The sequence below is a fragment of the Amblyomma mixtum genome, chromosome 5, assembly GCF_055824585.1.
Source record: "Amblyomma mixtum isolate Tamu chromosome 5, ASM5582458v1, whole genome shotgun sequence".
Classification (NCBI taxonomy): Eukaryota; Metazoa; Arthropoda; class Arachnida; order Ixodida; family Ixodidae; genus Amblyomma; species Amblyomma mixtum.
The window spans coordinates 39,530,054-39,558,042 of NC_143016.1; the positions used below are offsets into that span (position 1 = coordinate 39,530,054).

A 27,989-nucleotide genomic window follows, 5' to 3' on the forward strand; every position below is an offset into this window, starting at 1 on the left:
CTAAAATTTCGATTCATAATGATTTCCCGGGCGTAGGCGAAAATCACGGGGTGATCCATGTCTTGCGCATCATTTCAGAGAAAGGACACGCAGTCAAAAGTTGGTGAGCAAGAAGTGCCGTGAAAGAAAGGCACGCCGTAAGCCACTGCAACGTCGGCGTGATCCGCAGCGCCGGTTTTGCAAGGCACTTCGACGCAGACCGAACCGAAAACCAAGAGCGCGCCTGCCTCGTGCCATTCTTAGAAAATGACGCCAAAGTCAGCGCTTTAAAGGTGAATGCCATCTTCTTGGGGAAATTTCTGCACCACTGACGTCACAGAAGTTTATGTTCCCTATATCGAAAGGGGCCGCCACCTTCGCACGCAGAATGTGATTAGCTATTTAAACATGCAAGGACGTGTGTGGACTGCAGTGCTGCGGCTTATTTTGCTTCTTGATAAACATAGCCGCAATGAGTCAGCTAAAACTTAAAGTATATACATAAAGCTTGTAAGAAAAGCAACGTTCCCCGTATTTCTTGCGATCTTCTTCTTTCCACTCGTTTTTTAACGATTCTTTTTTGCGTGCGGATCCATATTTAAAGGATAATGTTCGACGGACATGGCGAGCTCCTGCTTATATGTGAAGACCTACCTCAGTTGTAGCCGCCGCGGTGGCTCAGTGGTTATGGCACACGGCTGCTGACCCGAAAGACGCGGGTTCGATCCCGTCCACGGCGGCCGAATGGCCGAATTTGGATGGAGACGAAATTCTAGAGGCCCATGTACTGTGCGATGTCAGAGCACGTTAAAGAACCCCAGGTAGTCGAAATTTCCGGAGCCCTTCACTACGGCGTTCCTCATAGCTTGAGTCACTTCGGGACGTTAAAACTTCATATACCTACCTCAGTTGTCGCTGCTTCGGAGGCTAAGTTCTAAACGAATCAGCTGGCTACCCTTGTATTGACACTAAAACGCTCCGCCGATTTTGACTGCGGTGCGATGCTGCGAAGAGAAAAAAATAATAGGCATGTCGGAAGAACACTTCCCGCGCTATACGTCAGCCTAGCAGAATTTGTCTTACGGTCACCCGACCAAACCTTCCGTGGGCTGCATTGCGGACACACGTCACGCATTGCACCGCAACTATTGTGAATGAAGCGGAACCAGACCAAGACAGGCTGAATGTGGGTGCACACGCGAGCAGAATGCTAGTACTATACGTCCGGGGGACAGCAGGAATGGATGGAGACGTCAGAAACCTGTCGCGTGGCATGTCCGTTGCGAAGTGAGCAGCAGCAGAGCTGTTGCGAAAGTCGTCGGCGCGCCTCCGCGTCGGACGGAAACAGAGACGTCCAGACCGGTCCCCTGAAGTTCAACGCCGCTGACGTGGGCACAACGGAATGAATACTGCGGCTGAAGTTTGTAATTCAGGTGGGGAAAAAGTTGGCAATAGTTTTCGTTGAAGGCGTGGTACGTAGCCTGAAACTTGCTCGAAGCACTGAGTGCCAGGCATTGTGTCCGGCAAAACTTGCACTTGAATGAAATACGCACGCACACGCGCGCACACTCACACGCACGCACGCACACGCGCGGTGGACGGTTTAGCGTGGTTGTGCCCAATGCAGCATCTGCGATGGCAGGTGCTGTGGGACCGGACAGATAAACATCAGCGAAATTGCGGAGTGGGGGCGCTAGCAATAGCGCACTAAAGAAACGAAAGGTGCTCGCATAACAGCTTCAATATTAACCTTGACAAACATACAAACTTTGTGTTACAAGCGTGACGCAGCAGAACAGGAGGTTTTCAGGGTTGGGCCTACATATTTATTGACGTGACTATATATGCAAGAACGGCCACCGAATTGCGTGAAAGGAACAGGGACGAAGAAAGTCAGAACAACACAACGTTCCTTAACAATATTACCGTTGTAGCAACTTAGAATGCGCACTATAACAGGTTTGGTTTGGTTTATGGGGTTTAACGTCCCAAAGCGACTGAGGCTATGAGAGACGCCGTAGTGGAGGGCTCCGGAAATTTCGACCACCTGGGGTTCTTTAACGTGCACTGACATCGCACAGTACACGGGCCTCTAGAATTTCTCCTCCAAAGAAATTCCAGCCGCCGCAGCCGGGATCGAACCCGCGTCTTTTGGGACAGCAGCCGAGCACCATAGCCACTGAGCCACCGCGGCGGCCACTATAACAGGAAAGCAGGCCTTTCTTGGTTCTGCGCTTGTATACCCACCACAACAAAGTTTCCAAGAAGACAAGCTAGACGTCAGCGAAGTAATTTATTGTGTTTAGGTGCCTCCTAAATCTAAGTGAAGCTGAAACCCTTTGAGATTAAAAGAAAAAGGTGTTAGTTTTTTCCAGCGCTGTACAATTCCGAATACGTATACGTCGATCCGGAATCGCATTGCAGACTGAAAACCCCTACAGGCCTGTTAACCTATGTGTATGGGAAATCCTGCGATTGCATAACATGGCCTTGTTATGAACGCGTGAGTGTCTGCTATAATCCGACAGCTTCAAAGAAAGTTTCACTTGAAAAGTTCTGCGCAAGTATACACGGTTCATTTGCTTTTAGTAAGCCCCAGCTAGAATGCGAATGAGCGGTGTTGATATCCAGAGGAGATGGTGCCTGACAGTAGCGCGGCCTGCTGCCCGAAACGCTGCGAAAGGACCCCGAAAAACACTAAAAACATAAGAAATGAACAGACAAAATAAGTAACACGTAGTTCAGTGCAGTGCTACAAAACACAGAACGCAACGCACAGAGCAGCACATCAGTAGAAAGAACAAGGGAATAAAAAGAACTGACCTAAATGACATAATGACGTCAGCAGGCACCAAAAATAAATAAATAAAAGTGTTGCGGTCTATGTGATCGGGCGCTCGCTGCGCCCACCGATGTTATCGACATGAATAAAAAGTAGGCGTGTGCAAATATTCGGAAATTTCGAATGCGGAATCAAATATCCTCCTTTCAATTATTCGAGCGAAACAAACAGTGCATGTTCAAACTGTTTGAAACGAATCGAGTACGCCCTCAAGCTTTCGAGTACTTTTCGAATAATTTTTGCGGAGTTGGAAGGAGACCTGCCGCATTTTTCCAGAGACAGGGACCGTACACGCCGCGTTACCATGCTGCCGCGATCGGTATGCGCTGGTTGGAGGGTTCAGCACCGCGGTGCGGTCCATTCGCGTGGCGGTGTACATAATCCTCATACATGGCCTCAGAGATTGCACGACGCGACAGAGACCAGGCACCTTCAGCAAACCCGGCCTTTATGCTTGACCTCGGAGGCCATGCGTCAAACGTAGCTCTCGCCCGTCTCATGCAGTGGGATGTGGCCCTAGTTTATTATATCCCGTCGTCAGCAGCAAAATGTATACCTTCTTTATGCGCATAGCATGACAGTGATGAAGTTAATGCACGTACTTTGTGTTGCGACACCCGAAATGGAGATCACGGTTGCGTCTTTTAACAGGTGCAGCTATAACTGCGAAAGCGGCGCTTCGCCTTTTCTCACTATTGCTCATTGAATAGTCGCGCAAGCAGGGAATATTCGTGAAAATATTCGATTCTTATTTGATTTGGTTCTCTCCCGACATGACTTGTATTCGATTTCGTAGCAAACGTACAATATTCGTATTCGATTCGGTTTGAAAATAAGCACTACTCGCACAGCCCTACTAAAAACAACATATGCGATAAACTGACCACTCATAAGAGCTCTCTGAGACAAAGGAGTAAAGCTTGCGCTGTTCGCCTTGGATAGAGCTGAAAAAACATCACTCAACTGCCGGCACGACAGAGGCCGTTGTTGAAGCGCACCCCGCGAGCCTTCAGAAGCTGCTCCGCTGGAAGGCGTTATAGGAGTGCAATGCAATCTTCTAGAATGACGGTAAATAATTTATCAAACCAGTCGGGACCAGTCTGCAAAGTGAACAAACGAGAAAACAGAGCAAACCGAAAGAATAAAGAACGCGCAGACATAGCGCTCAGGGGTCGCCTAGCGGTATATATTGTGTCTCTTTCGCTCGGCCTTTGCTGAGTTGAAAGCATCCGAAGCCAAAAAGAAACAGACAGAAGTGCGTGAAAACAACAGCAAAAAAAAAAAAAAAATGTAGCTGAGCAGATATTTCAGCTCGGAAGGTGGTGGCGTTAGTTGGGATATGCAATGCAGTGCATAACCGTAACTACTCACTGCAGCTGTAAATTATTCATAGCAACGTGCCTTCCTTTTTTCAAAGTAAACCAACCTGGACGTACAGCTTACCATCGCAAAGCAGGTGAAACCAGTCGCGGGAGGCCAGCTAAAGACCAAGATTGACCGGACTCCATCCAGGGTGCTTACAGCGTAATGCATCCACCGGAGTACAGCACTGAAACATGTGCGTTCGGAAAGCTAGCCAAGCAGTAGTGAGAAACGAGCGGTGTAGCCGGTCAGAGAGGATAGCGCGGAATAATTCAGCAAGCTGGAACCTCGGGTAGCGCATAATGCAAGTCGACAGTGACTGAACGTTTAGGTCCCAAAATGCGTTGCCGCGAGGTTTCGTGAGTTGTTTAGGCCTACCTTTCCAACACGGTACCGTTTGAAATTCTATATGATTTTAATTTAAGGAGTAGATATATTTTGTCACTGAATAACAGCTGCACGGTTCTGCATATTTTAAGTGTAAAAACACAACTTTTTTTTTTTTGAGCCTGATATTTTTAGGTCGCTGTCAGAGCCTTTCGAAAGTCAACAAACAAACAACAGTACACAGCCTTAATTATTCTATTACCACAAAATAAGAATTTGTCTTTAAAAAAAAGGCAGAAAAAAATGTTTTGTCCACAGGGTGTTAACAAATCAGGCAGAATAGGCGATGCTCTTCAATAATCTGGGATTCGTGCTGTTGTTTGAAGGCGCGTGTCTTCTGTAAAAATTGTCGCGTAGACATGCTCGTACAGAAGCACGCTGTCCTTCCGACTAGAAGGTCAACTTCATGCAACTATATGTCTGAGGCGAAAGCTGCAAGTTCACCAACACCCGACGTCGTCACGCAGGAAAAAAGCAAGACATCCATGAAATAATCGTTTACTGCAAATAAGGCTCTTTGTTTGCACGGTCTCCTCAACACTCAGGCTTGTAAAATCGCCACAGCGAGTTTACAGTTATTTGATTCCAATTACAGAATCAATCTATCAATGAGAAAAGTGGCCTCTTTGTTATTTCCTTCGGCAAGAGCAAGATACTCGCGGCCGCACACCACCACATCGTGGAATGAAAGCGGCGCGTTCCAGTCCAGAACAGAGTGTGACGTCGTCGTAAGCCGTGGAAGACTAAATAATAAAAGCGTCCGGCTTCCGCAAGGTACACGTCCTGCAAAAGACAGCCGAAGGTTACGGCATTATCGGCGACAAACATAGCAGACTTGACCTTCAAAGCCCAGCTACTTTTCGGCCTACGAGACGACGTTGTTCCACCACATAGGCAAAGTCAAGCCGCGATCAGTGAAGGCGGCCTGCGAGGAAACCCTCGTGGGAAATGGAAACGGGCCGCTGAATACGTGTCGCGAACGAGGAGAAGTGAAATACAAGAAAAGAGCGAGGCTAGGCTGGACAGGCTTCTCGAAGGGCCGACGCAAACAAGAGAGCAGCCATGAACGGTCTCGCCATGGCCGGTCAAGCGACAAGCCGCAGCGTTGCTCACCGACGCACCAACACGCGTACGCACAGACGCGCACGGATAAAGGTGCCCAAGCGACGAGCCCACTCTTCTCGCGTGAAAAAAATGTAAACCTGAGTGACAGAACTCGCCCCTTCCAGCCCGGAATGCCACAAAACGAAAGCAAAAAAAAAAAAAGAAGAGCTGAAGCGCTGAACCGCTGAACCGCTGACGCGACGTCATCTCCAGAAGTTTATTCCAGAAGCGTTCTTTTCCGCGAAGACCTTCTGCACCCTCCTCTTATTCATCGCCACTGCTGCGGCCCTTGGTGCTGCTAGTCGAAGGGAGAGGAAAAAGAGGGAAAGACGACTGGAGATGGGAAAAAAAAAGTAAGAACCAGCCAAGCCATCGGAGAGTGAAGGAGAGCGAGTGAAAGGTAGCTTATTTTCTTTGCAACGTGCTGGATATAATCGAAAGGACAAGCAGTGAGGAGGGGAAGGCATCTGTGGCTAGCCGGCGGTGGTCAGACTCTCCAGAGGTAAGAGAAGGAACGAGGGGGGTACGAGAGAGAGGTGCCGCCGTGGTGGCGAGCGCTTTCGACGTCGGCGTGCTCGCCGAAACGGGGTCAGTGCAGCGAGAGGAACTCTCCGCCACCGTTCCAGACGGCAAGCAAAATCCCGAAAGACCAGTTGTCGGCGAGCCAGTCTTGCCAGAGCCCGTATAAAACGCAAGCCGGTTTGCGCGGGCGTCTCTCTCCTTTAGCGCGGCGCACGTTGCGAACGGGAGAGCGGGTAGGCAGATATACCGCTATAGGGCCGGCCGAACAACGGCTTTTTTTCTACCCTGCGCGACACACGCGTAGCCTCCGGCAGAGGCGGTGACGTGAGAAAGAGATCCGAGTAACGGGCACGTCGTAGCCGGTGTCCCCCTCCTCCGCCCTCCAGGTGCCCACAGCCTTCGCCCAGAGAAGGTCCAAGCGCCGCCGTGACCGGCAGCTCTCCGTCGACGGTGCGTCCGCGAACATGGCCTCAACCTGACCGGCCGGCGTGCCGCCGCTGAGAGGCAACAGCCAGCACCAGGGCTCGTCGCCAACTGCGAATCGCCTCTTGTGACAGTGAGAGTGAGTGAGGTGACGAGGCATTGTGCAAGTGACACGACATTCGTTGCCTTATCTCAGAGTGCGCGGCGACAGGATTTGCGCGCCCATCTCGGCCGCCATCGCTTCTTTGAAGGGCGCCACACAGCCGATCGTGTTCGCGAAAGGATTGCGTCCATTTTGATTGATTATTTTTTGTTTCCACCGAAGCCGTCGAGGTCCACAACGTACGGCCGGATAATGCAGCTCAGGTAGGTGGCGCTGCTTTCCTTTGACGGCGACTGGCGTTGATCGCTTCCGGTCCATACGCATTTTTGATTTTTGCTTGGCTCAGTCCTCTAGCTGTTGCTGTCTTTAGACATCAGAGACTATAGATATGTGCCGCGGATAATGTGCTAAGACGTTCTCATAGCGCTCCATAAATAACAGTTGTGCTTGTGTAGCGTCAGTGTGAGAGAGCGTTCAATTCTAAATCAGTGACGCCCTTCTCACCGCGCCTGGTTTACGCACAGCGTTTCTTCTTGGAGCACTGCCGGTTTTCTTCACGACAGTTTGCAAGTACAGTGTGCCTCACCCAGCGAAAATAATTATACGATTTCGTATATCTTTATCCTATCTTTGTTGCTTCGTATAGTATTTTAAGTAAAAGATCAAGCTCAACTTCAAACAAAAACTAAAAAAGCAAGTTTGAAAGCAGGTTTTTCCGCACATAACGTCTTCATGCGGGAAAGCATCCTCAACTTGGTAAAGAATCAAAGGAACTTCGAAACCATGACACAGAGATTGCCAGAGATTGCATATGACGCCTACGTGGCATAAAAGAAAAAGCATGATCCCATCGTACCGTCCCAGTGTTCTAGCTTAAGGGTATTTACCTGCGATTATTCCAACATGTCCGCCACAAATGTGGAACTCGCATAGCTGCCTAGTTTCGCAAGGGCACAAACAAAATATGTATCTGTTACCCGCACTCCTCAATTTCTTGCTCTCGGTGGAAGCCACGCGCTGTAGTAGAAGCCTTGCGAAACATCTTGATTCGACTAGACTGGTAATGAATATGAAACACCATACGTGTTTTAGATAACGCGATTGCAAGAATCGCCGCCATAATTGCGTCATTGGGAAATACATAACGCTTGCACTAATTGAGGCAGCGCGTTTCTGTAGTACTAAACTGGTTATGGTTATAACGACCTGGGAAGAGCATCTGAAGGCAGCCCTGACATTTTATGCAGTTAGGCGCACGAAGCTTTACCGATTCGAAGGAGTCAGACATGAAGAAGTCTAGATAATTACTTCTGGCACCTCTTGGCTCGGTTGAGGTTGCATATGTTGACCTCTGTTAACTGATCAAAAACAGAGATAACACAAGCTTTTGAAACAATTCTTTCCTCCAAAGACCTCTTCCTTAAACAGCATGTTTAGGTCTGGAAGGAATGCGCATACTTATATTTATGGTCGTAAATTAGAAAAAGGTTTGAAATGGAAATCTCAATGCTCGGTATCAGTTTGAAAGTTCGTGACCGTAAAGGAACAAAGCGAGTTCAGTGCACAAGGCCTACTTTTCTGCATTACTGTCGAACAGTCATGTGCACCTTATAGGATAAGTTTGCGTGGCTTCCATATATGATCTTACACGCTAGTTTGCCAGCAACACGGCGCAGCAACGACGACTTGGCATCCGATAGCTGCGTCTTGTCTTCCTGATATGGCAGAGATGTACGCTATTACATCTAGAAAAGGCTTTCACTGCAGCAAAACTCACTTTTCCGGGGGTATATTTAGAGCGCGAAAGACGGAAAGAGGAAAATGCTTGTTCAACTGTTAGAGAAACGCGACAGACACATTCTCTGCTAGCCTTACACATTAGTACGGCCCATCTCTTGCTACAGCCCATATTGGTGCCCTTTGATTTCTTGCCAAAATAGACTGGCCATTAGCTTCACTTCATCGTCAAAAAGTGCTACAGGTAGAATTTTAGGGACACAATTACAACTCCGTTATATTAGTGCTGCGAGCAAAATTCATTCTCTGAACCTTTATGGCTGCTTTGACGTTTGTTGGTATTTATGCCTGAGAAAACTAAATTAAACAATAATTTCCCGCCAGTTGATTCAAACCCGTAACATCTGCGCCGAAAATGTCCAGTTGCCGCCATTTTGAAGAGACTGCCGGTGTAGCATAGCCTGTGCACGCGAAATTCGGTGTGGACGCATGCAGTTTACTTGCGAAATCGGCCGGTGATGGCGACACCTGTACTTGGTTGCTCTTTTCTAGCTCATAAAAGCTCTGTTTTCGGTGAGACTGGTTTCTCTCTCCTTATAATGCCGTATTCGACCGATACAGGTCAACTTCAATTTACCGTCAGTGTGAATTTTTAGGCCTATACTCTGCCTTTAGTCAGACACCGAGCTCCCTACTTAATGCCTCCATATGACGAGTCCCACAACTCCACTTTTCCATATCGATGATATACATCTATGTAAAACATATGGATTCGATATAGAATATGTAGAAAGCGCGTATGGAAGCATACAGACTCCACAACACTTCATGCACACAATATCGAAATCATATAGAAGTTATATGGAAAGTTTATAAACTCCATAGAGAAAATATGAATTCCTATGTATATTTGCATATCGTATGCACTTTACATTACCATAATTCTATACAAGAGGCTCATATTCAACGTTTCAGTAGGGTGCTCAAAAGTGCTTTGACAAATTTTGGGCGCTCGTTATGAAGACACAGTGCTACATAAATATGTGTTTCTTGTAAAACATCGTGTGTGATAAAAAAAAAGGAGGCATGCGAACAAAGAACTCGTGAACTGCCAATTCAGCTACAGGCCATGATTAAAATGCTGAATTAACACGCATATTTCGCACCGAAACAGAGGATCAGCGTTAAACACCTAAATTAGACGGTTTTCGCCATTGCGCTCGCACTTGCGCATTTTCCCTCTTGCTCTTAGCTAATTTCCTCGGCGAAACATCCCAAATCAGGCAATGGAGGACCGGCTGAGATAATGAGGCATTGATTTTTATTAAATTACCTACTTCAGGTTACGCGGGCTACCCACATAAGAAATATGAGAGAGAAAAAGACTTCTTGGATGGCCCTGCTTCAGGCAGAATATAGTGCGAATTTCTTCCCAGCATTCCCTCCATTGTGGTCTTGCGATATTTCTTAATCTCTATTTCATCATCGTCGAAAGCTCCGAATGAGACGAAAAGAATGCGAAAACAAAAATGTAGACCCTGCTGAGAGAAAATGCGCGCCAGAAAACGAGCATGTGCATACAAGGGTGCGGGACCAGCATTCCGAAGATATCCGAGGATCCAGGGGCAATCTTCACCCGTAGCAAACTCAGGCTCCGCGTACCATCACATCGCATGCTGGGCAACAAAACACTAGCTTCACTTCGCTGGCCATCAACCGTGATGAAAGGAAAAACTAAATAAAAGAAATAAGAGAAACGAGCAGCAGTAGAGAGAAGATAATATTCGGGGGCTGTTCTTGGACCTCGCAGAGAGAACAGATAAAACCGAATGTTAAAAAGTAAAGGAGAGGGAACGTAAAGCGAAAGCCATCGAGGAAATATTTTTATTCCCTGGCTGTGATGACACCCACAGAGAAAGCTGATAAAGAATAATAAAATGCAAGGGAAAGACGATTACCGGCCAAACGCACAAACACAAGCCATAGCGTGGCTTCAGCGGGAAAGGAAGGGACACCGCCGCGCTTCATAAGTCTCCCCGGCGCTATTTTCGTGCACGCAACTACTCTTCTCCCATCCCAGTCGGAAACGGGTCACACACACACGCGCGCGCACTTATGGTTCTTGGCGGAGGACCCCCAAGCTTCGGCCACCCGGGGAGCAGCAGGGAGGGAAGCGTCGTCTTCCTCTGCTGACGCCGGGCGCCACTGCCGATTTCCGTAACACGGCATCCAGTTATAGAACTCCGCAGACCGAACGGCTTTTTGTGCCTCCCCCCCCCCTTCCCCGCTCACTTTATACCCACTTCGCTGCCACCCATCAAACGTCCGCCGATTTTTTTCCTCGTCTCGGCTCAGGCCCGATCTGCTTTGGTCAAAATCTAATAGACTACTTTCTTTGTTTCGTTTTTTTTTCAACAGAAAAAGGACGTGCCCACTCTATCTTTTTCTTTTTGTCACAATGATTTTGAGGCGACTCTCGTTTCCTCTCATGCGTGGCTCTCGAGCAACACTCGTTCCGTAACCTGTGCCCCCTCTGGCGGCCTCGGCAATAAAAACCCGGTACGAGCGCACTGGTCGGGCCTTGCCCCATAAGCCCTGCGTCTCGAGCAGCAACAAACACACGCGCCTGCAGCTATGACTGCGCTCTCGCAATCCCGCCCCGTGGAGAGAAGGGGGAGGCGTCCCGTGGGGCCGGCACCGCTTGATTGCTTTCCCAGCGCCAAGCCGCAGCAGAAAGGAGAAGCCGAGGATCAACGCACGCAGGAACGGCGAATCGTGGCTCGTAACAATAAAACGCGACGCAGCATGTATACGCGGAAGCAGACTTCCACCTCAACCCCCCCCCCCCCCCCCCCCCCCGCGCTGGCCAGAAACGGACGCAATGCGATGTGTGGCGCGGTTGCGGCCAAGTGGGCGCGATTGTGTAAAAAAGAACTGCACGAGGAAAAGCGGATTTTCCGCTCGACTGTTTCTTTTTATCCCGCCTGCCGCGTTTTATTAACGGAAACGGGCGTAGCCGTTATTTTTGTACCCGGTTCTATGCACGACTTCTTGTTAGGTTGTATGGGTCCCGGGACAGGCTCTGTGAGGGGAAGACTGTGTCCTCTTTGCCTCGTCTGCAAATCCGTCGGGACAGAGGGCGGCTGAGATGGCGTTTGCGGTTGGTAGCACGTAGCGCACCGATACCAGGGAGCGCACGTCAAAAATAAAACAAGGAAAACAAAACAAGATGATGGCCGAGATACTAGAGCAGTAAAAGCACGAAACTGATGAGCGAATGCCTGCTGACGTCATTTCATGTAAGATATCTCGCACGACGTCAAGCTCTGATAATAATCGCTGCAAAGGAGCCAGCGAGAACAAGTGGCATTGAAATTCGGGAAAACAATCCGCTGCATATCTAATAAGCGCGTGTAAAACGTCTTCGATCTGCTTCGCGTGCCTGCAGCGTGCTCCTGAAGAGCGCACCTCTTGAGATAAGAAGCGTGGCTCGCAATCGAGCCGTTTTACGGTGCTCGCATGCGACTACGAAAGCAGAGTGTGTTCTTACCTCACCGAATTAAATGAATGGGAGAAAGGCTCTGGCGAGCTTGATTTATTATCCTTCACTGCGGGAAAGCGAAATGCCAGCCATACCAAACAACACGGTTCCCGTACAGTCACGCTGTGTACAGCTAGGGTCGTCCACTCTTAGTGTGAACGCGCGAGCGCATGGCCGCACTCTTTAGAGGCCCACTGCGTGCTACTCATCGCTGCAATTTTTACTCCCTATTTTAACTCGTGCTCTTCTCGCACAGAGTCTGCAAGAACCGACATGTTACGGGCGTGCGTCTCCTCCTTGTGCGCTGGCCAGTTCTTTATTTTAGGCGCCCCTGCGCTTGAGTCGAGTGAGCAGCTGCACAATGTCCGTAAAAAGAACGGGAAACGCATGAAACAGCATGTTTTGTAATGCAGGTACGGGGCACCACCTTTGAAGGTAATCAAGCGCCGTGAGTAGAAGTGTGTTCGCGGGTTTGTCTAGACTAGCCGGAACCTTTACGTGCTCTAAAATATTGCCGTTCGGGAGTTTTCTTACCTTCTGAGCTAGTGACGCGAATTCGACTTGGTTCTAAAAGGATCTGTGAACCTTAACAATCACACGACTAAGCCACTGCGAAAGTAAGGATCACTCGAAGCAGACGAAGAGGCAAGGCTGCATTGCGTTAGCGAAAATTCGAACTACTGAACGTAAGAGAAGTGAGCGCTAAGCCCAACTAGAGGTCGGACCGACGCGTTTAGGCCTCTCTGGCATGCGCACTCTAGTTACACAAACAACTGATTTTAAATATATGCAAAATTTAAGACGCCATACGTAGCTTGAATTCGCGCATGCTTAAAGCAAGTTCAAGTTCAAGTTTATTTTCCTTTCTTACAAAGGAGGAGCCGGGGCTAAAAGCTGTGGTAACAGCTTGACTGAAGGTCCCGACTCCTTGAGACAGTGGCAGTACAGAAGGAAGGCGAGGGTCACATCATTCACATCAATTCATAATGCCATGGGTATGCAATACAGATCCACATTTACGCTAAGCGCGAACACACATGCAAAAAAAAAAATCGCAATACACACATGTACTCAAAGCAAATGTTTATACAGGATAGATGTCCCAAACTTTGGACAAGGAAATTCATGTCTGCTTCTTTCACAGACTGAAATTGTCACGGCAATAGTCACGGATATTGTGTTTTGAATTTCTGGTAATATCAAAATTGTCATGGATTAGTTTGTTTAGCAAGACGGGAAGGTTGTAACTTAAGGACTGGTTCATAGACTAAGTTCTTGGTGTTGGAGTGATCCAAGTTTCTTTGTATCTAGTGTTACGGCAGCTGTTATTTTCTCTCAGTTGTCCAAGTACAGTGAAGAGATTATCACTTTGGTGTAAAGCGATAAGTTCCGCTTCATTTAGAGCGGTGAGAACAGGGAAATTATAAAGAATAGGATTTCAGGCTGTACTTGGTTTTCAGTACAGCGAATGCAAAAAAAAAAAAAACGGGTCTGCATGGTAGAAATTTTCAAAACTTCGCAGATATGCAGCGATACTGTTGCGCATGCATGACGGCGAATATGCTTGAGGAGAATATGCTTGAGGCGAATATGCTCGAGGGCGAATATGTGCCCTAAGAACCTTTCTTTTCATATCGAAGCGAAAATAAATAGCGAAGCCAAGGATTGATGCTGGGAACTGCTTTTAACGTTGTCTAGAAAAAAAAAAAAAGAAGATAAAAACCACTCGCACAGGCTGAAACAAACTGAGGCCTTCCACAGTCAAATATTGCGCAAAGATTACACTGCGCAAGCGGCAGTCCAAATCCGAAAATCTTCTTACAGCCACTCTCTTTTCAGGTCTCCTGCAGGCGGAACCATAGTTTTCCGGCGAACTCGCCTGTTTCCCAATATTACCGAATGGTTTAGTTCCGTTTGTTCCCGTTTTAGTTTTAGTATGTACCGCCTCCATGCGTACCGCCCTCAATTGGTTTAGGTTAGCAAAGCTTATCGCGGGCAAGCCGGTTGTTAATATTTAGTTCGGGAATTTTTTTTTAGTACTCATATTTTTATTAACGCGTAAGGAAAAATTTTTTTTAGAGCTGCTCTCTGGTCTGTTCCATTTATTCTGTTATAAGAAGTACTTGAAGCTGGGCTTGTTGGTGCATATTCGTGAAAGACATTCCTGAAAGACATTGTTGGTGCATATTCGTGAAAGTATTCCTGTTCCCTTCCTCGTCCGTGTCCCCGTTTTGCGCTCTCATGTCTTTCACGAATATCCTGTTATAATTGCGCGTTATTCTTCGTTGAAATGTGTTAACATGACTAACTTTTTATTTTCCTTTGCCAAATGTTCCGTTTTGGGCCTCATGAGCCGACTTTCGATTATGTGAACTCGAAGACAACCAAGAATTTTTATCAACAATGCGGAGTTTAAATAAGAGATGCGTTTGCAATACGCGTGATCATGACGAGACCAATGCGTCCGTTCGAATAAACCTAAATTACGAATAAAGCGAGTTTGAATTAACGAGGTACCATTCTTCGTCCGCGGCCGGGCGTCTCAGCCCGACCGCTCGTGCAGTGAGCCGCGCGCGCGCGATTCATTAGCGGCAGGACGTTAAGTGCGCCCGGCTTTGCATATACAGCGTTTGTATGCTCCTGTAAATATGCGCAGTGGTCGCTCGCCTGCGGTTATATTTCGGACAGTGCCTGGACACTCGCGCGTGAGAGGAGCAAATTTGTTAACTTTTGTATTTTCGTAAACAGTCTCGATATCGCTGCTCTCTATGCCTTTAGGAGTGCAAACTGCTGGGCTAGTTGGTTCATATTGCATAGAAAGGGAACCAGCGAAAATAGACGCAAGACAGCGTTGTGGTGTGTGCCTTCTTTGTTCTTGTCTTGCGTCTATTTTCGCTGGTTCCCTTTCTATGCCTTTCCTCGCTATCTTTTCCTTGTCCCTCTATTTCCGTCGGCCGCAGGTCGGTTGATTAAGACATTAGGTAGCATATGCGGCAACATCTTTTCCTTCTTTTTATATTTTTGATTTATGGAGGTTTTAAAGTCCCAAAGCGACTAAGGCTATGAGGGACGCCGTAGTGAAGGGCTCCGGAATTTTCGACCACCTGGGGTTATTTAACGTGCACTGACATCGCACAGTACACGGGCCTCTAGAATTTCGCCTCCATCGAAATTCTACCGCCTCGGCTGGGATCGAACCCACGTCTTTCGGGCCACCAGCCGAGCGCCATAACCACTGAGCCGCTGCGGCGGCTTTTTTATACATATTTTTGTAATAATATGCCGCTCCTACTACTATATACTCACGAAGTGAACAAGGGGGGGGGGGGACTTCAGGGTGCCCCTCCCTTGTTCACGTTATGAGTGTCAAGAAACCGTCTACCTACTCTGTCTCTACCATGGACTCCTACTACAAAAAATTGGCAGAGGCTTAGCTTGGTTAAGCCCGGAAATTGCGAAAGCAATGTGAGCTGCTTTCTCCTTCTGTTTCGCTGTAGTTGGCATGGCTGCATACAGTAGGGAAACCTCTGCCGTGACTACCGCCGCTTTACACGGACGGCACCCAGATCAAGAGATGTTGAACGCATTCGCCTGGCTGCATAATACACACGCCGTTTAGCTAAACGTTGTTCCCGCTCTTCATCCGTTTCTTCCGCACGCCGCCGCTTCTTAGCTGCAGCACATCGTTGCAGCTTCACCTTATACACATCATCCGACATATCGTGGAGGATTCGCTGGGACGACTGCGACGAGCCGAGTTGGGGGGGCCGCTTTTCCACAGCTTGCATGACGTCACGTACAGCGAGCGCCCCTCGCGGCAGCGTCGCGTAGCTGCGGCGTGGAAGGTTCGCTGGGACGATCGCGACGAGCCGAGTTGGGGCACCGCTTTTCCACAGCTGGCATGACGTCACACATAGGTCACGCTAAAGGTCAATGGTGGATTCTCCGGGACGACGGTCAAGAGCGGAAACCTCGAGCAGCATTGCTTTCGCAATAAAATACAGACCAATCGCAAGTCACCGCCTGTTCAAGTCTCTCCGTGCCCCGCATATGCGCCATTCGAGAGCGTGCTCATGCTTGAGCGTGACGTCAGCCTCGGCGTGGCTTCACCGTCTTTGCCCGTGTGCCTCCGCTGGCATTCTGAGTTTCTGCGAACCTGGGACGCGCTTCGCCCATAGCTTCGCCTACGACGCAGCCTTCACCCAGATCGGCCGCGCTTTCGCGACCCCCTCGCTGTGGCCAGCGCAAGCGTCCTCGTGCATTCCAGCTCTCCTCGGCAGCCTTGTGGGCCTCGATCGCGGCAGGCGGCCGACGCTATCGGAGCGCGCCGATCGCGAGTTGGACGCGCATCCCGAGACTGGATGGGAAGGACGACGCCAACGACAACAAACGCGGCCTCCATTCTGGCCAGTTCGCGTCAAGAGCCGCATGCCACAGGGCGCCCTAATAAATTATCGGAGAAAACTCGTCCGCGAAAGATTCATAATGGCTCGTAATGAGACGAAAAAATAATGTGAAAAAAAAAAGCGTCAGCGCAGGTGCCGCATCTGGACGCTGCAGTTCTATGCCCCAGCCTACTGCACGCTTAACGGGCACACGCCTGCTTTGCTTGTTTCATACATATTCATGGGAAGACGTGCCGAAGTTTCTTTCCATTTGCCTTAGTTTCTATAACGAAGTCATGCCACAGTGTTTTTCTTGGTTAAGGGTTCGTGTTAGGAGAGTGGAACGTGACGGAACAGGCTGTACTTTAGGCACTTCCAGGACCGGAAATCCTGGTTCTCTGAAAAGAGGGACGCTATCTTCAAGCTCGTATAAAATGGGTTAGGGTACGTTTTGGATGCAACTCATTACGCTAGGCATTGGGCATAACACGAGAGCTGCTGGCAGTAAATCTAGTTTCCTGTATTTTAGCCCCTTTAGTTGGCGAAGAGATGCGGTAATACATACACTGTTGCACATCGTTTTGCGATTCAGGGGGCACGTGTAATGGGGAACCTGCTGGAAGGCTAATGATTACCCAGACACCGCTAAGCCCTTTGATGGAACTGTAGTACGTCACCGCAAACGCTCTGTTACAGACGGGGCTCGCAGATAATTTTCCAATGAGACAAATCGCGCGAGTATGAACGCAGCTGATGAGTAGGCGGTTTCATTCAGCACTCTGCAATTGGCAATTGGGGAGCGTGCCGCAAGGCATCTATGAGCACAGCCACGAACTATATGGCACAGCGCAGTTGTCTCGGCGGGTTTACTTTGCTGTTTCCCAAAGAATGTGAAAAGACGAGCAAGACATGCACTAGTGGTGGAGTTGAACCTCTTGTAAGCAAGGCGACGGCTTTCACCTTGACGCGCGTCTGTCGCGGTCCACGGTGGTAAGTGTGGGAAGGTAGGGATGTGTAAGTGTGGGAAGGTAGCGCCCGTGTTCGTCCTGTCTTTCTGTCGTCCCGTCTTTTGCGCTAAGATATGCCTGTGAAGAAGGCAGGGATGCTTTGTTAGAGGTAACACCTTTGATATTTCGCTCAAGAACAGCACGGCAGTGTGCATTGGCGTTCGGTGAAGAAAGCCCGGTGGGTGTGCAGCTGAGCGGCAGCTCCTTATGGAACGCAGCTCACATGTGCCTGGCCCCGAACTCGAGCAATTCGCTTCGTGTCTTGAGAATAAGACCTCCAAGCATTTTTTATTGGAACGCAGTCTTGAGGAATAGAAAAATTCAGGGGGCACTTTGACTGTCTAAAGTGCTTAGAGGCGAAAGCGTTTTCCCACCACTTTGACTGCCTCTGTGGCACTAGTGACGTCACCACTGGATGACGACACACCTTATTACTGACTAATTACTAATAAATGAATAATTACTGATTAATGACAAATACTAATTAACTGATAATTAATGACGCTTAATATTCGCCTTTAGGAGTGGAATGCGACAGCGTGTTGTAGCGCTGCCAGGAAGTCCACGGAGTGCCACCACCCGCTCGGCGCGACGCCCTGCCGGTTGGAAACACCTTTGAACGCAACGCTTTTTGAGAAAAGGAAGTGACGCAATAATTCTGTCATCTCGGTGGACACCCGAACCGCACCGTACAGGAAGAGAGCAAGTGGGAGTGCAAGAAGAAAGAGAAAGAGGGGCCATAATAGAGAAAATGAAAATTGTATTCGAGGGAAGGAAATTACGCAGTAACTGTCTCACATGTCTCGGTGCACCCCCGTCATCCGTTTGATGACTCCAGCTGCGCAGGTCGATGAGTCACCCCAGGCGCTGGATGTAACGCCTGGACGGACGGGAGAATGAGCCATTAAAGGCTTTCGCCTTAAAACGAATTTACTTTTCACTGCAGCTAAACAAAGATCACAGCTCCATTTTCCTGAATCAGCTTCAAATGGCTGTTTGAAGCACAATAGAACGTACGCACGAAATATTGTAGCCATGGTCCATCGAGACAGTAAAGAGCGTGCGTTCTTGGTTCTTGAACATGTTAATCTTCCCTGTTGAGGCGCTTCGGCTGTGACGATGATTTGTGCACTGGTTGGCAACATCTTCATCGGCAGTTGAATAACTTAACTGGGACTGGCAGGTGATTCGTTCATTTCAAGCTTACCTCACAGAAATGAGAATCGTCGTGGCCCCCAAACTTGTGCATCGTTTATACTCATGAGAGTGCCAGCTAAGACAATCGAAGTACAGCCCCTTTCACGCTTAGAGGGACACTGGAAGCGCTTGACGACTGCGCTTTTCGAAGCTACAGCGACAGCCAGAGAGGACGGTAAAGGCGCATGCGCAATACGCCCGGCCGGCTACTTTATTATCTCCGGTTGTCGGCAGCAGCGCTTCGCAAAGCAGCGCGGTCGTCACGCGCTTCCAGTTTCCCTCTTAAGTGTGATAGGGGCTGTACATGAAATCAGAGGAGGCTAACATTTGATCTTGTCGAAAGTGAAGTATATATGCTGAGATGCAGTACCGCTATTCGTCCAGTTTTGCACTACAGACCAGTACGGCTCCAGGAACCCGATTTTAATCCGGTCTATACGTTCAAAGATATTACAACCTACTATCAAGATAGTCATCGCCTTTACCCTAGTCCATGTAAAGGCCTCAAGAAGGCGGATGAGCGGCTCCTTCTCCGCCTTCTCACCAATACATTGGGGTGCCCGGCAGCACTAAAACATTTTGACCCCTCCTTTAGAGGCAGCTGTCCGCACTGTAGTGCGGTGTCTTTGGACACCTTTCACGTGGTGTGGGCCTGTCCCTCCAACCCGGCCATTCCCTCCATCCCCAACCCAACCCGGGAGGACTGGGATGCGACCCTGATCGGCTGCCACGACTTGCAAGCTCAACAAGCCTCCGGGCGGCGGCCACCGCCACTGGGGCCCCTAGCTAGGGACTTCCACCCAGTGCTTGTAAGGATCAGACCCTTACGGGCTGATCCAAACATACCTCCTGTCCCTTCTAAATAAATGTTTTCACCACCACCAACACCCTCTCTTTCCAATAAGACGAACAACAATGTGCTAGGGCAGAAGAACGACGAAGTGTCCTTGCTAAGGTGGCTGCGCATCACTCCAGTGAAAAATCTCGCCATCCGTGTAAACGCGTTCCCTATATCAAGAGAATTGAATTCGCGCCATCTGAGGAAGCTCCGGAAGCTCCTGCGTCATCGGGCTGCGTGACATTAAAACAAATATCACTCAATTATTGCTGCATCTGAGCTGTGTCCCGAGAGTAGGCCCATTGCCTCCGTTGGCGCAAGTAGCTTTGCCGGCTCCGCTCTCCACGGCAGCAGTAAAGGCATCGAAGGTCCTGGCTCCTGCTCCCTGCCCATCGACTACAGCGCATACCCCGCCTTCTGCAAATGCACTGCAGTCCGTGATTGATCTGTTCGCCAGACGGAGCCCGGCAATGGCAGCCCAGCGTACACTTCGTGATGGGGCTCCAACCGTAACGCATGAGAAGCCGAGCACTGCAATGGACTTGTCATCAGCAACGCGATACCCAGGCCAACGCGGTTCTCAAAAGCGTCCTCCGGAAGACACTTTACAATATTCCTCTTCGGCCAACAACGGCTCAATAGACAAGCCGCCTTATCTAACGATTGATCATAGATTTGTGTCTACTCCGGGATCGTTATACTATAAAGCGACTCTTAAAGCTCCGGCAACCAAAATAATCACAGATATTCCGAACAGGACTATTCAGGCTTCCGCAGATAAGCTTCGAACCTTACGTGGTGGCAGGGTCGCGGCACTCCCTCGTGGCGCATGGAGTTCAACTGCTGGCGGAGTGACCCCCACCCTATCGTCATCGGTCTCCATCCGTCACGGGCCCGTCGGTTACACTCCAAGCGTTTTGTCGTCAACTGGGATAACTTTCGCACCACTCTAAAAGACTTCTCTGCGGAGCCGTGACGATTGCTTGTTGACTGCATACAATGCGCACTAAGTAGGGCACAACCATCATCTCGGCTGACGTGGATAGACCGGCACCGGATATCGGTATACTTTTCTTGCGGGCTGCTTGACGACAAGTTATGCTGACAGCTTCATGATACCCTAGTTGTGCACAGACACGCTCAAGGTTGAATTTAAGTGCAAAGGCTGTAGATATGGGCGCGACTTGTGACGACGGCAGTGACATGCGTAGTGTGAGCAGACTTCTACAAAGTCATCGAATGCTTCTCTCTGGCGAACGTTAGATGCTATGAAACATGGCGGCCGTCGTCACGACACAGCGGCCACAGCATGCTTAGCAGCTAGCTTGTCGTCAAAGAAGCGGCGTGGAAGTTTTTCCCAAAGTATGATGTGTAGCCTCCAACAGCCACAGGCTTACTTGGCAGGCATTAGTCCATGTCGATAAGCTGCCATCAACAGCCGATGCCGAGAAAGTCGCGAGCCCTTCTTGATGCTCGAGTTTCTTGCCGCAACAGATAGTGCCAACCGAAAAATAGTGCCAAGTCCGGGCTCCATTCTGTATAAGCTTTACAAGAACCCGAGCTACTCTCTGCTCCCTCAACTCCTCGGTACCAGTAAGAAAGTACGTTCAGACGGCGTCGTACCAGAGAGCTGGAAATCGGCTGGCACAGAAAATGTTAGTCATAAGACTGTCGTGGTGGTTTGAACCCCATGGATTCTACCACCCCGCTCAAATTGACTTTCGTCCGTCCATAGCTACTAGACATGGGTGGGCTCCCTTGGTGTCATCAGTTTTATCATCAACCCGCAGCCACAATGTATGCACTGTCCTCGTCATGGACGTAGAAAAGGCATTCGATAACATCAGTGATGCTGCCATCCTGGACTCACCAGACATGCTGCATTTTCCCCTTAAGGTGCGCAATTTTGTAAAATCATTCCTTGAAGCAGACAATTTGCGATATGCCTCAGCGGTGACGCCATCAGATCATTTGTCCTTCTTCGCGGCGTACCCCAGGGATCTCTATCGTCATCAACTTTAACACTGTCTTCATCCCGCTTGCATGGCGCTTACATAGGTGCCTGGCGTTAGGTTTTTACTCTACGCTGGTGGCATCCCGGTGTGGAGCATTCTTCGTGACCTGCTGACTCAAGTCGCTGGCCTAGAATCAGCCTTGGATATTACGTCGACGCATACTTCTTCAGTCGGACTACACCTCCCCGTGAGCAAAGCTACGTATACATGACAGCCGCCAACCGCCGGGAGGCACCGTAAACTGGCCGCAGCACCAATACGTCTCCATTTACCCGGGAGCCCGCTTCAGGAAAGTTCGACAGTAGAAATGTCTGGTTTATGATTCTCGAGTCGAGAATGGGGACTGCTTGGCTTTATCGGGATAAAAAGCAAGCGATACAGACTGGGGCTCAATTTGACGCATTGCTCTTAAAACTGGTGGCGCCTGCTCATATGTTGCACGGCAGTTGGTAAGGGTGGTAAGGCAATGAACGCCATCACTCGCCCTCCACGCATCGCCCCGATCGTGGCGCTCCAAGATAATGCACAGCTAAACACACTAGATGAGCTGGTGAAACAACGACAGGTCAGCCTTTCGCACACAACGTATACCCTCAGGGCTTATGGTTAATCGCACTCCATCCTACCGCCGCACACGCCATTTCTTACTCCGTGGCAGTTTGTACGATTGAGCGACAACAAACAAACGGTATACGTCGACCAACATCAAATCATGCGGCGGCGTCCCTTATCGACTCAATTACGGGACAAGACGCTCACCTGCCAAATGGCTCCATCGTTATCTACGTAGATGCAAACATCCTGGCTTGCGAAACAACTGCAATTTACTGGCCTTGCAAGTATACGCTTAATAAGACGCCCAGGTTTCATCTTCCGAAACCTGCCTCCTCTTCTGGGCTGAGCTGATTGCTGATAAAGAGGCACCTTTCTCTGTGGCCCCCATTCATACGCTCCCTATTATCATTCGCACCGACGCCTTCAAGCTACTCGCCTACTCTGACGCGTCAGACGCAGTCCAGAAATTTTCACATCCAATTCGTATCAAGTGGATTCCATGTGGCCCTTTTGAGATTCCAAAGCCGTGCAGATTCTGCGACACGCCATGCGACACAACTACATCTTTGCCTCGGCTCCTAAATCTGGACGATACCATCCTCCTTTTCACGGGAAAGGAGCATCTCCGGCGTCGCACAAATATTTCATCACTACGTGTGCCGTAACTCTCCCCTGCGATCTTACCCGGGCAGAGAAGGTTGCGCTTCGGAGGATCCGGGTCGGGGTTGCCCTCACTCCTGCCCTAACTCGAAAGTGGCCTCCATTTCGAGACATATTCTTGCCCCGGGTGTTGAATCTTCAAATCCCGGAGTACTGAGGCCGATATCAACTATCCGCTGTGGGTTTGCTCGGGGCTGAAGTCGACGTTAACCTGGCGGCAGCGGGACTCTGGCCGAATAGTCCATCGTCATACACCGCTTGGACACGGGGACCGCATCATCGCTCACGCCTCGACTTCATTAGATTGGCCAACCTTTTGCCATTCATTTAACTATCTTTTTCTTCGAACTATCATTACCTACCTCTTTATACTATTGATATTCCTTCCCTTTTTCGGACATTTTCAAACATTTCTGATGATGGTGCATGCGGAAAAGCAAAGCCGATGAAAAAATCGCAATTTTAGCAAACGGCTGCGAGCATCGAGCAGTTGTCAGTACGTTTCTTTCTTTTCTGATTATAGTTTCGGCCGACGGTCCTTTCATACTTATTGCATGAAAACAATGTTGTTAACTGACGCCTTTTGACCGTGAGCGCGGTCAGTTGACTTCGTATGCCGGCTTGCACGCAACACCGCCGACTGCTGCCCGCGCCACTGCGGGCGCTAACCCGCGGACCAGTCAAACCTATTCGCAGAGTTACGTTCCGATCTAAATGGAGGACTAGGCCGCATTTCAAAAGCATGACCCCTGCTGCAACCCAGCTGCCACGCTCTCCGGAAGATTAGGAAAGTGCGCGCTCTGTGACGCATGTCAAGCAGGCGCTTTCAGGCGGCAGCGGTGTGTAGGTCCTGGCCGCTGCAGGCAGCAGAGGTCGGCCGCACAAGGCGGCTGCCGCCACCGCAGCAGCAGCAGCAGCAAGTGGCAACGGCAGCGTGACGCAATCGGGTCAGCGAGCCAACACCCAGCGGCTGCAGCAGGATCCGAATTACATGCAATAAGGCTCCCTGGGCAAACGCTGTTACAGTGGCGGGGGCCGCGGTGTAAGGGGGTCGCGGGCTGAATTCCGCGGCCCGCTACCCCTGGGCGCCCCCCCTCTGTTTACAACGTCGTGGCGCGAGAGTGCCCGTTAGGAGGACTCGCTGAGCTGCCGCTAGAGCATGTTGGTGTGCGTCCGCGCTGCGGGCCCCCGAAGTCTCGCTGCGCGGTCTGCGGAGCGAACGAGGCGAAGACGACGGCCTAGTTCGCCGACACCCTCGCTGCTTGGCTTCCCCTCGGTCCACCGGTGCCAGTGTCACGCCAAGGCCACGCCGACGCATAAGTTTCGCTCGCTGGTGGTGAACGACGAGAGTGCTGTTTCGGTGTCGAGGAAGGAGGAGGCGACCGGGTCGGCTGAAAGACGGCGAGACATCGTCGAAAGTGTCGAGGAAGGTGGAAAAAATATTGCCTTAGCTTTTTCGCGCTACGTTTTCGGACAGCATGGAGAAGAAAAATAGCGACGAAGAGGATAAAAAACTGTGACTTGTGAGCATGTTGCCCGTTGTTTGTTGCATACTGTCCACTACAGTGGACAAAATTCGAAGTTGTTTAGCACTCACTTTAAAGACGCAGATAGCGCGGAGAAAACCCAACGCTTGTTGTCCAGTCAGTCGGTCACTAGGCTTTATTCGAAGGACGACTTATGGGGGGTGGATGGCGGGAAGAGAAGGATTAGGTGCATGGTTTCCATTTCAGCGAACATGTACATCTTGTCAGGACGCCCTTAGATAGCGTCACCGCCCCATGGCTTCTTCACTGAGTAGCGGCAACATTGGCAGCCTCTTCAGGTTGCAGGTTCGGAGGTCGTGGGTTCGTGGGTTCGGTTCCCACCGGCGGCATGTGGTTGTTTTCCTTCTGCTTTTCTAATCAAATATCTTTAAGCGATAAAATATTAAGTAATATTCTCCGCCCACTGATGAACACCACAAAATAAACAAACAAGAAATTCCCTGTGTTCCTTGGTTTCTGTGGTTGTTGGCTTCTCATATGTATGTATATATGTATATATATTGGGAGAAAACTGACGCCAACCAGTATTTTAATTTTTGCTCAACGTTTCGGGACCAGCTCGGTCCCTTCTTCAGGGGTGACTAAAGTGTGCCAGCAGCAGCGGGGTGTTGCCTTCGCTCTCCCTTTGCTAGCACGTGGCGCAGTCCACTAACGTACGCGAGAGAGAGAGAGAGTTATGCAAGTGGGTCCCGTTGGCTACCGCAGAAAAAATGAATAAAGTACTCACACACACACACACACACACACACACACACACACACACACACACACACACACACACACACACACACACACACACACACACACACACACACACACACACACACACACACACACACACACACACACACACACACACACACACACACACACACACACACACACACACACACACACACACACACACACACACACACACACACACACACACGCACGCGCACACAATGCAATACAATACAATATAATACGATACAATGTCTTTTCATAGACGCGTTCCAGTCAAGAAAACGAATATTTCCAAAAAAGGGTGTAGTCTGATCAACAAAACTAGCAAGCGCGACTCTCCTATGAAAATACGAAGGAATTAAAACTCGCCGTTCGCAGTGACAATTTTGAGAAAGGGGTGCTTAAAGGCAGCGGAAATTTTCCCAACTTCGCTGTGGCTATCTGATGCGGGTCGTAACCACGGCATAACGATGCGTGGTGAATAAGCCACTCTGGCCGGCTTTAAATAAATGACAAACAGTTTAAAAATAAATCATTGCATCCTTACATGATGTAAACAAGTAAAAGTTCGGAGACTTTCTAATAGAGGCTCGCTGACATCCTCAATGGAGTAGGAGAAATGAACCCAAAAGAAAAAGCAACGCAAAAGAAGTGCAAGCAACAATTCCTTCTCGTCAGAATGTGTTTTTAGCGTGCTGCCGGCATCTTTTCGGACCTGCATTATGGTCCGGGAAATCGTATTCTCTCTATCGCTAGATTGCTCTTACCACGTTACACACAGGCAACGTCCATATTTCAATCGTCGTGACTCGCGCCAGCTTTGTCAGTGACGGTATACTGCTAAAACCGTATCCATCGATCACGTCTTTAACGCATACATCAGTGTCCGCTGTAGCGTGAGTGTACGCCATGTCCCATGTTTACAATGCGCCTTCGTAATGAACTCGCTCGACGGTGTTTTATGCCGTTCTGCTGAGTAACGAGGTATAGCGTTGCCAAGCAACGAACCATGCAAGGCTTTCGCAGTGTAGTGTAATAACCTGCACTACTTGTTAGCATTCGTAGCGAGGTTGTTAGCATTCGTGGTGATCCTTCTTGCAGCAGTTTACTGCACTCTCCTGCCATGGGCACTACGCGCAACGCTGCACCGGTACTTGTGCGGACGTGTGCATTCGGCGTTTCACCTAAGAGCACAGTCAAACGGTCTGGTCGTTCTTCGATGTTTCGACCACTGATATTTATCATGTTTCTTTTTTCATTGTTAACTAGTAGTCACCACATTCCAATACAAAAATCTGTACAATAAAATATTTTTAAATGGCTATTTATTTCTCCCGGCGAGATATTGGTGAATTATTGGGCTTGAAGTCGCCTCCTCTGGCACTATAAAATGATTTTTTTCAGTTAAGGAAAACACCGTGCATAAACACAAATGATACGGTGATCACAAACTCGTGATAGTTTGAGAGAATGCTTGTCACGACAATGCCTCGCGTTTTACAGATGAGAATGCGAAATCGGGCGGGCAGTATACTTGCACCATACGTCAGCGCTGACTGTGAATAGCAGCAGCTGGGGAGGGGAAGAGGTGGTACTGAACAAAGGGTAGAAGCGGTAAATCTCTCACCGTGGGTGGAAACCTAAAAGTAGCGTTGCGTGAGGGCAGGCACAAAGACAGTCAAAAGAGGGGAGAGAGATGCATGGTGTACATAACGTGCACAGTTGCGTCTGTCCTCACGACCGTGGCACACACCTGAACATTGCAGGTGCCTTCTGCCATTCCCCCTTGCTTTTCCAGCACGTGCGAGGCAATAAAACTCAAGAAGGCCGGGAAGTTTAGCAAAAAGAGGTTTATTTCCACGCACACTGACATGAAGCGGCGTCCATGCTGCCTTGAAGCCCCACTCGGAAGGAGCGCTCAGTCATTTGACGCACTGTGCGACCGTAGAAGCCCTAGCACTGTTCCTTTACCCGAGCTGGTGATTATTCAGCGGTGCTCATTCGATGGCGGTTTTCGCGAAAAGCAAGCCGCACAGAAGAGAATGCGACAAGCGGGTTCCGCTTAAATTGGAATTGGTTGTCGCTCCTTTCACAACTTTCAGACGGGCACGTTCTGTTCCTTCGCGTTTCTATTTTCCTGCCGCCGCTAAACTCGTTTCTCGCTTCTCGGAAACAAGTCTGTCTGGTTCTACTTTTGGTTTTTTCCTTGTGAAGAACTCAGCACCAAGTGAATATTAAATGCCATGCACGTGCTGGATTTCTTCGTCATTCATTTTCTTCTGAGTGTTATATATTTGTTGAAATTTATTACAAAACCTTTCAAAATCGTTCGACTGGCTCCGATAGAACTTGCAAAAGCCTTGGCACGCTTTTCAGATTCAAATTATCGGTTCGAGAGATTATGCAACTGCGTGGGTGGCATTCTAACTAAAATATATTGGAAAACTGCTGTTGCAAACAGAATTCGTTTGGAAGTAACATAGTTTTAAACCTCCGATCAAGGTGCGCTGACACTGATGCGCTTAGCAAAGCAGAGTGAGCTGACGATCGGGCTTCGAAGAAAAACGTGCAGTTCAGCGCTTCTTTGATTAATGAATAGCAATAAACCGGAGAATACAGTAATAATCCTTCATATGCGGAGGGCCCACGTGTTTGCGTAGCAGCTGCGAGCAGCTGCGTTATAGGTACAAAAAACAGGTAGAGAAAACGTGGTTATAGCACAACCTTGCGCTAAAAGGCGATGCGAAGAAGACGGCCAGAATGGTCGGCGTTCTCGGCAAGCTTAGCAGGGAGGCTGGCTACAAACTTAACAAAGGCACGTGGAGCACGATGTTATTGTGCATAACGCAAAACTTTTCCCGCCCCGCGGAACGCTTCTCTGCGGCGAATTTTATTTGCACGCTTTATGCGCGGACTCAGGGTTGCGCGCAAGTAAAACAGCTCGCTGTTTTCCTTTCTTCCTTTATTATTTTCTCTTACACTTTGGTATGTTAAGTTTCACATTTTTAAGCTGTAAAGTGCCCTGTCCTCTGCAATCTACATCTTCCAAAACTTTCGCT

The 27,989-nt window shown here is 49.2% G+C and overlaps 1 protein-coding gene across 1 annotated transcript in view; it reads left to right on the plus strand.

The window, feature by feature from the left end:
* The first annotated feature begins 6,438 nt into the window (after window positions 1-6,438).
* The window catches only part of LOC149341851 (uncharacterized), a 30,407-nt gene continuing 8,856 nt past the window's right edge, over window positions 6,439-27,989 (plus strand). The window contains exon 1 of the mRNA XM_089542029.1: window positions 6,439-6,985. Coding sequence (XP_089398155.1) covers window positions 6,975-6,985 — 11 coding nt within the window. The 5' untranslated portion in view covers window positions 6,439-6,974. The remainder of the gene's footprint in view (window positions 6,986-27,989) is intronic.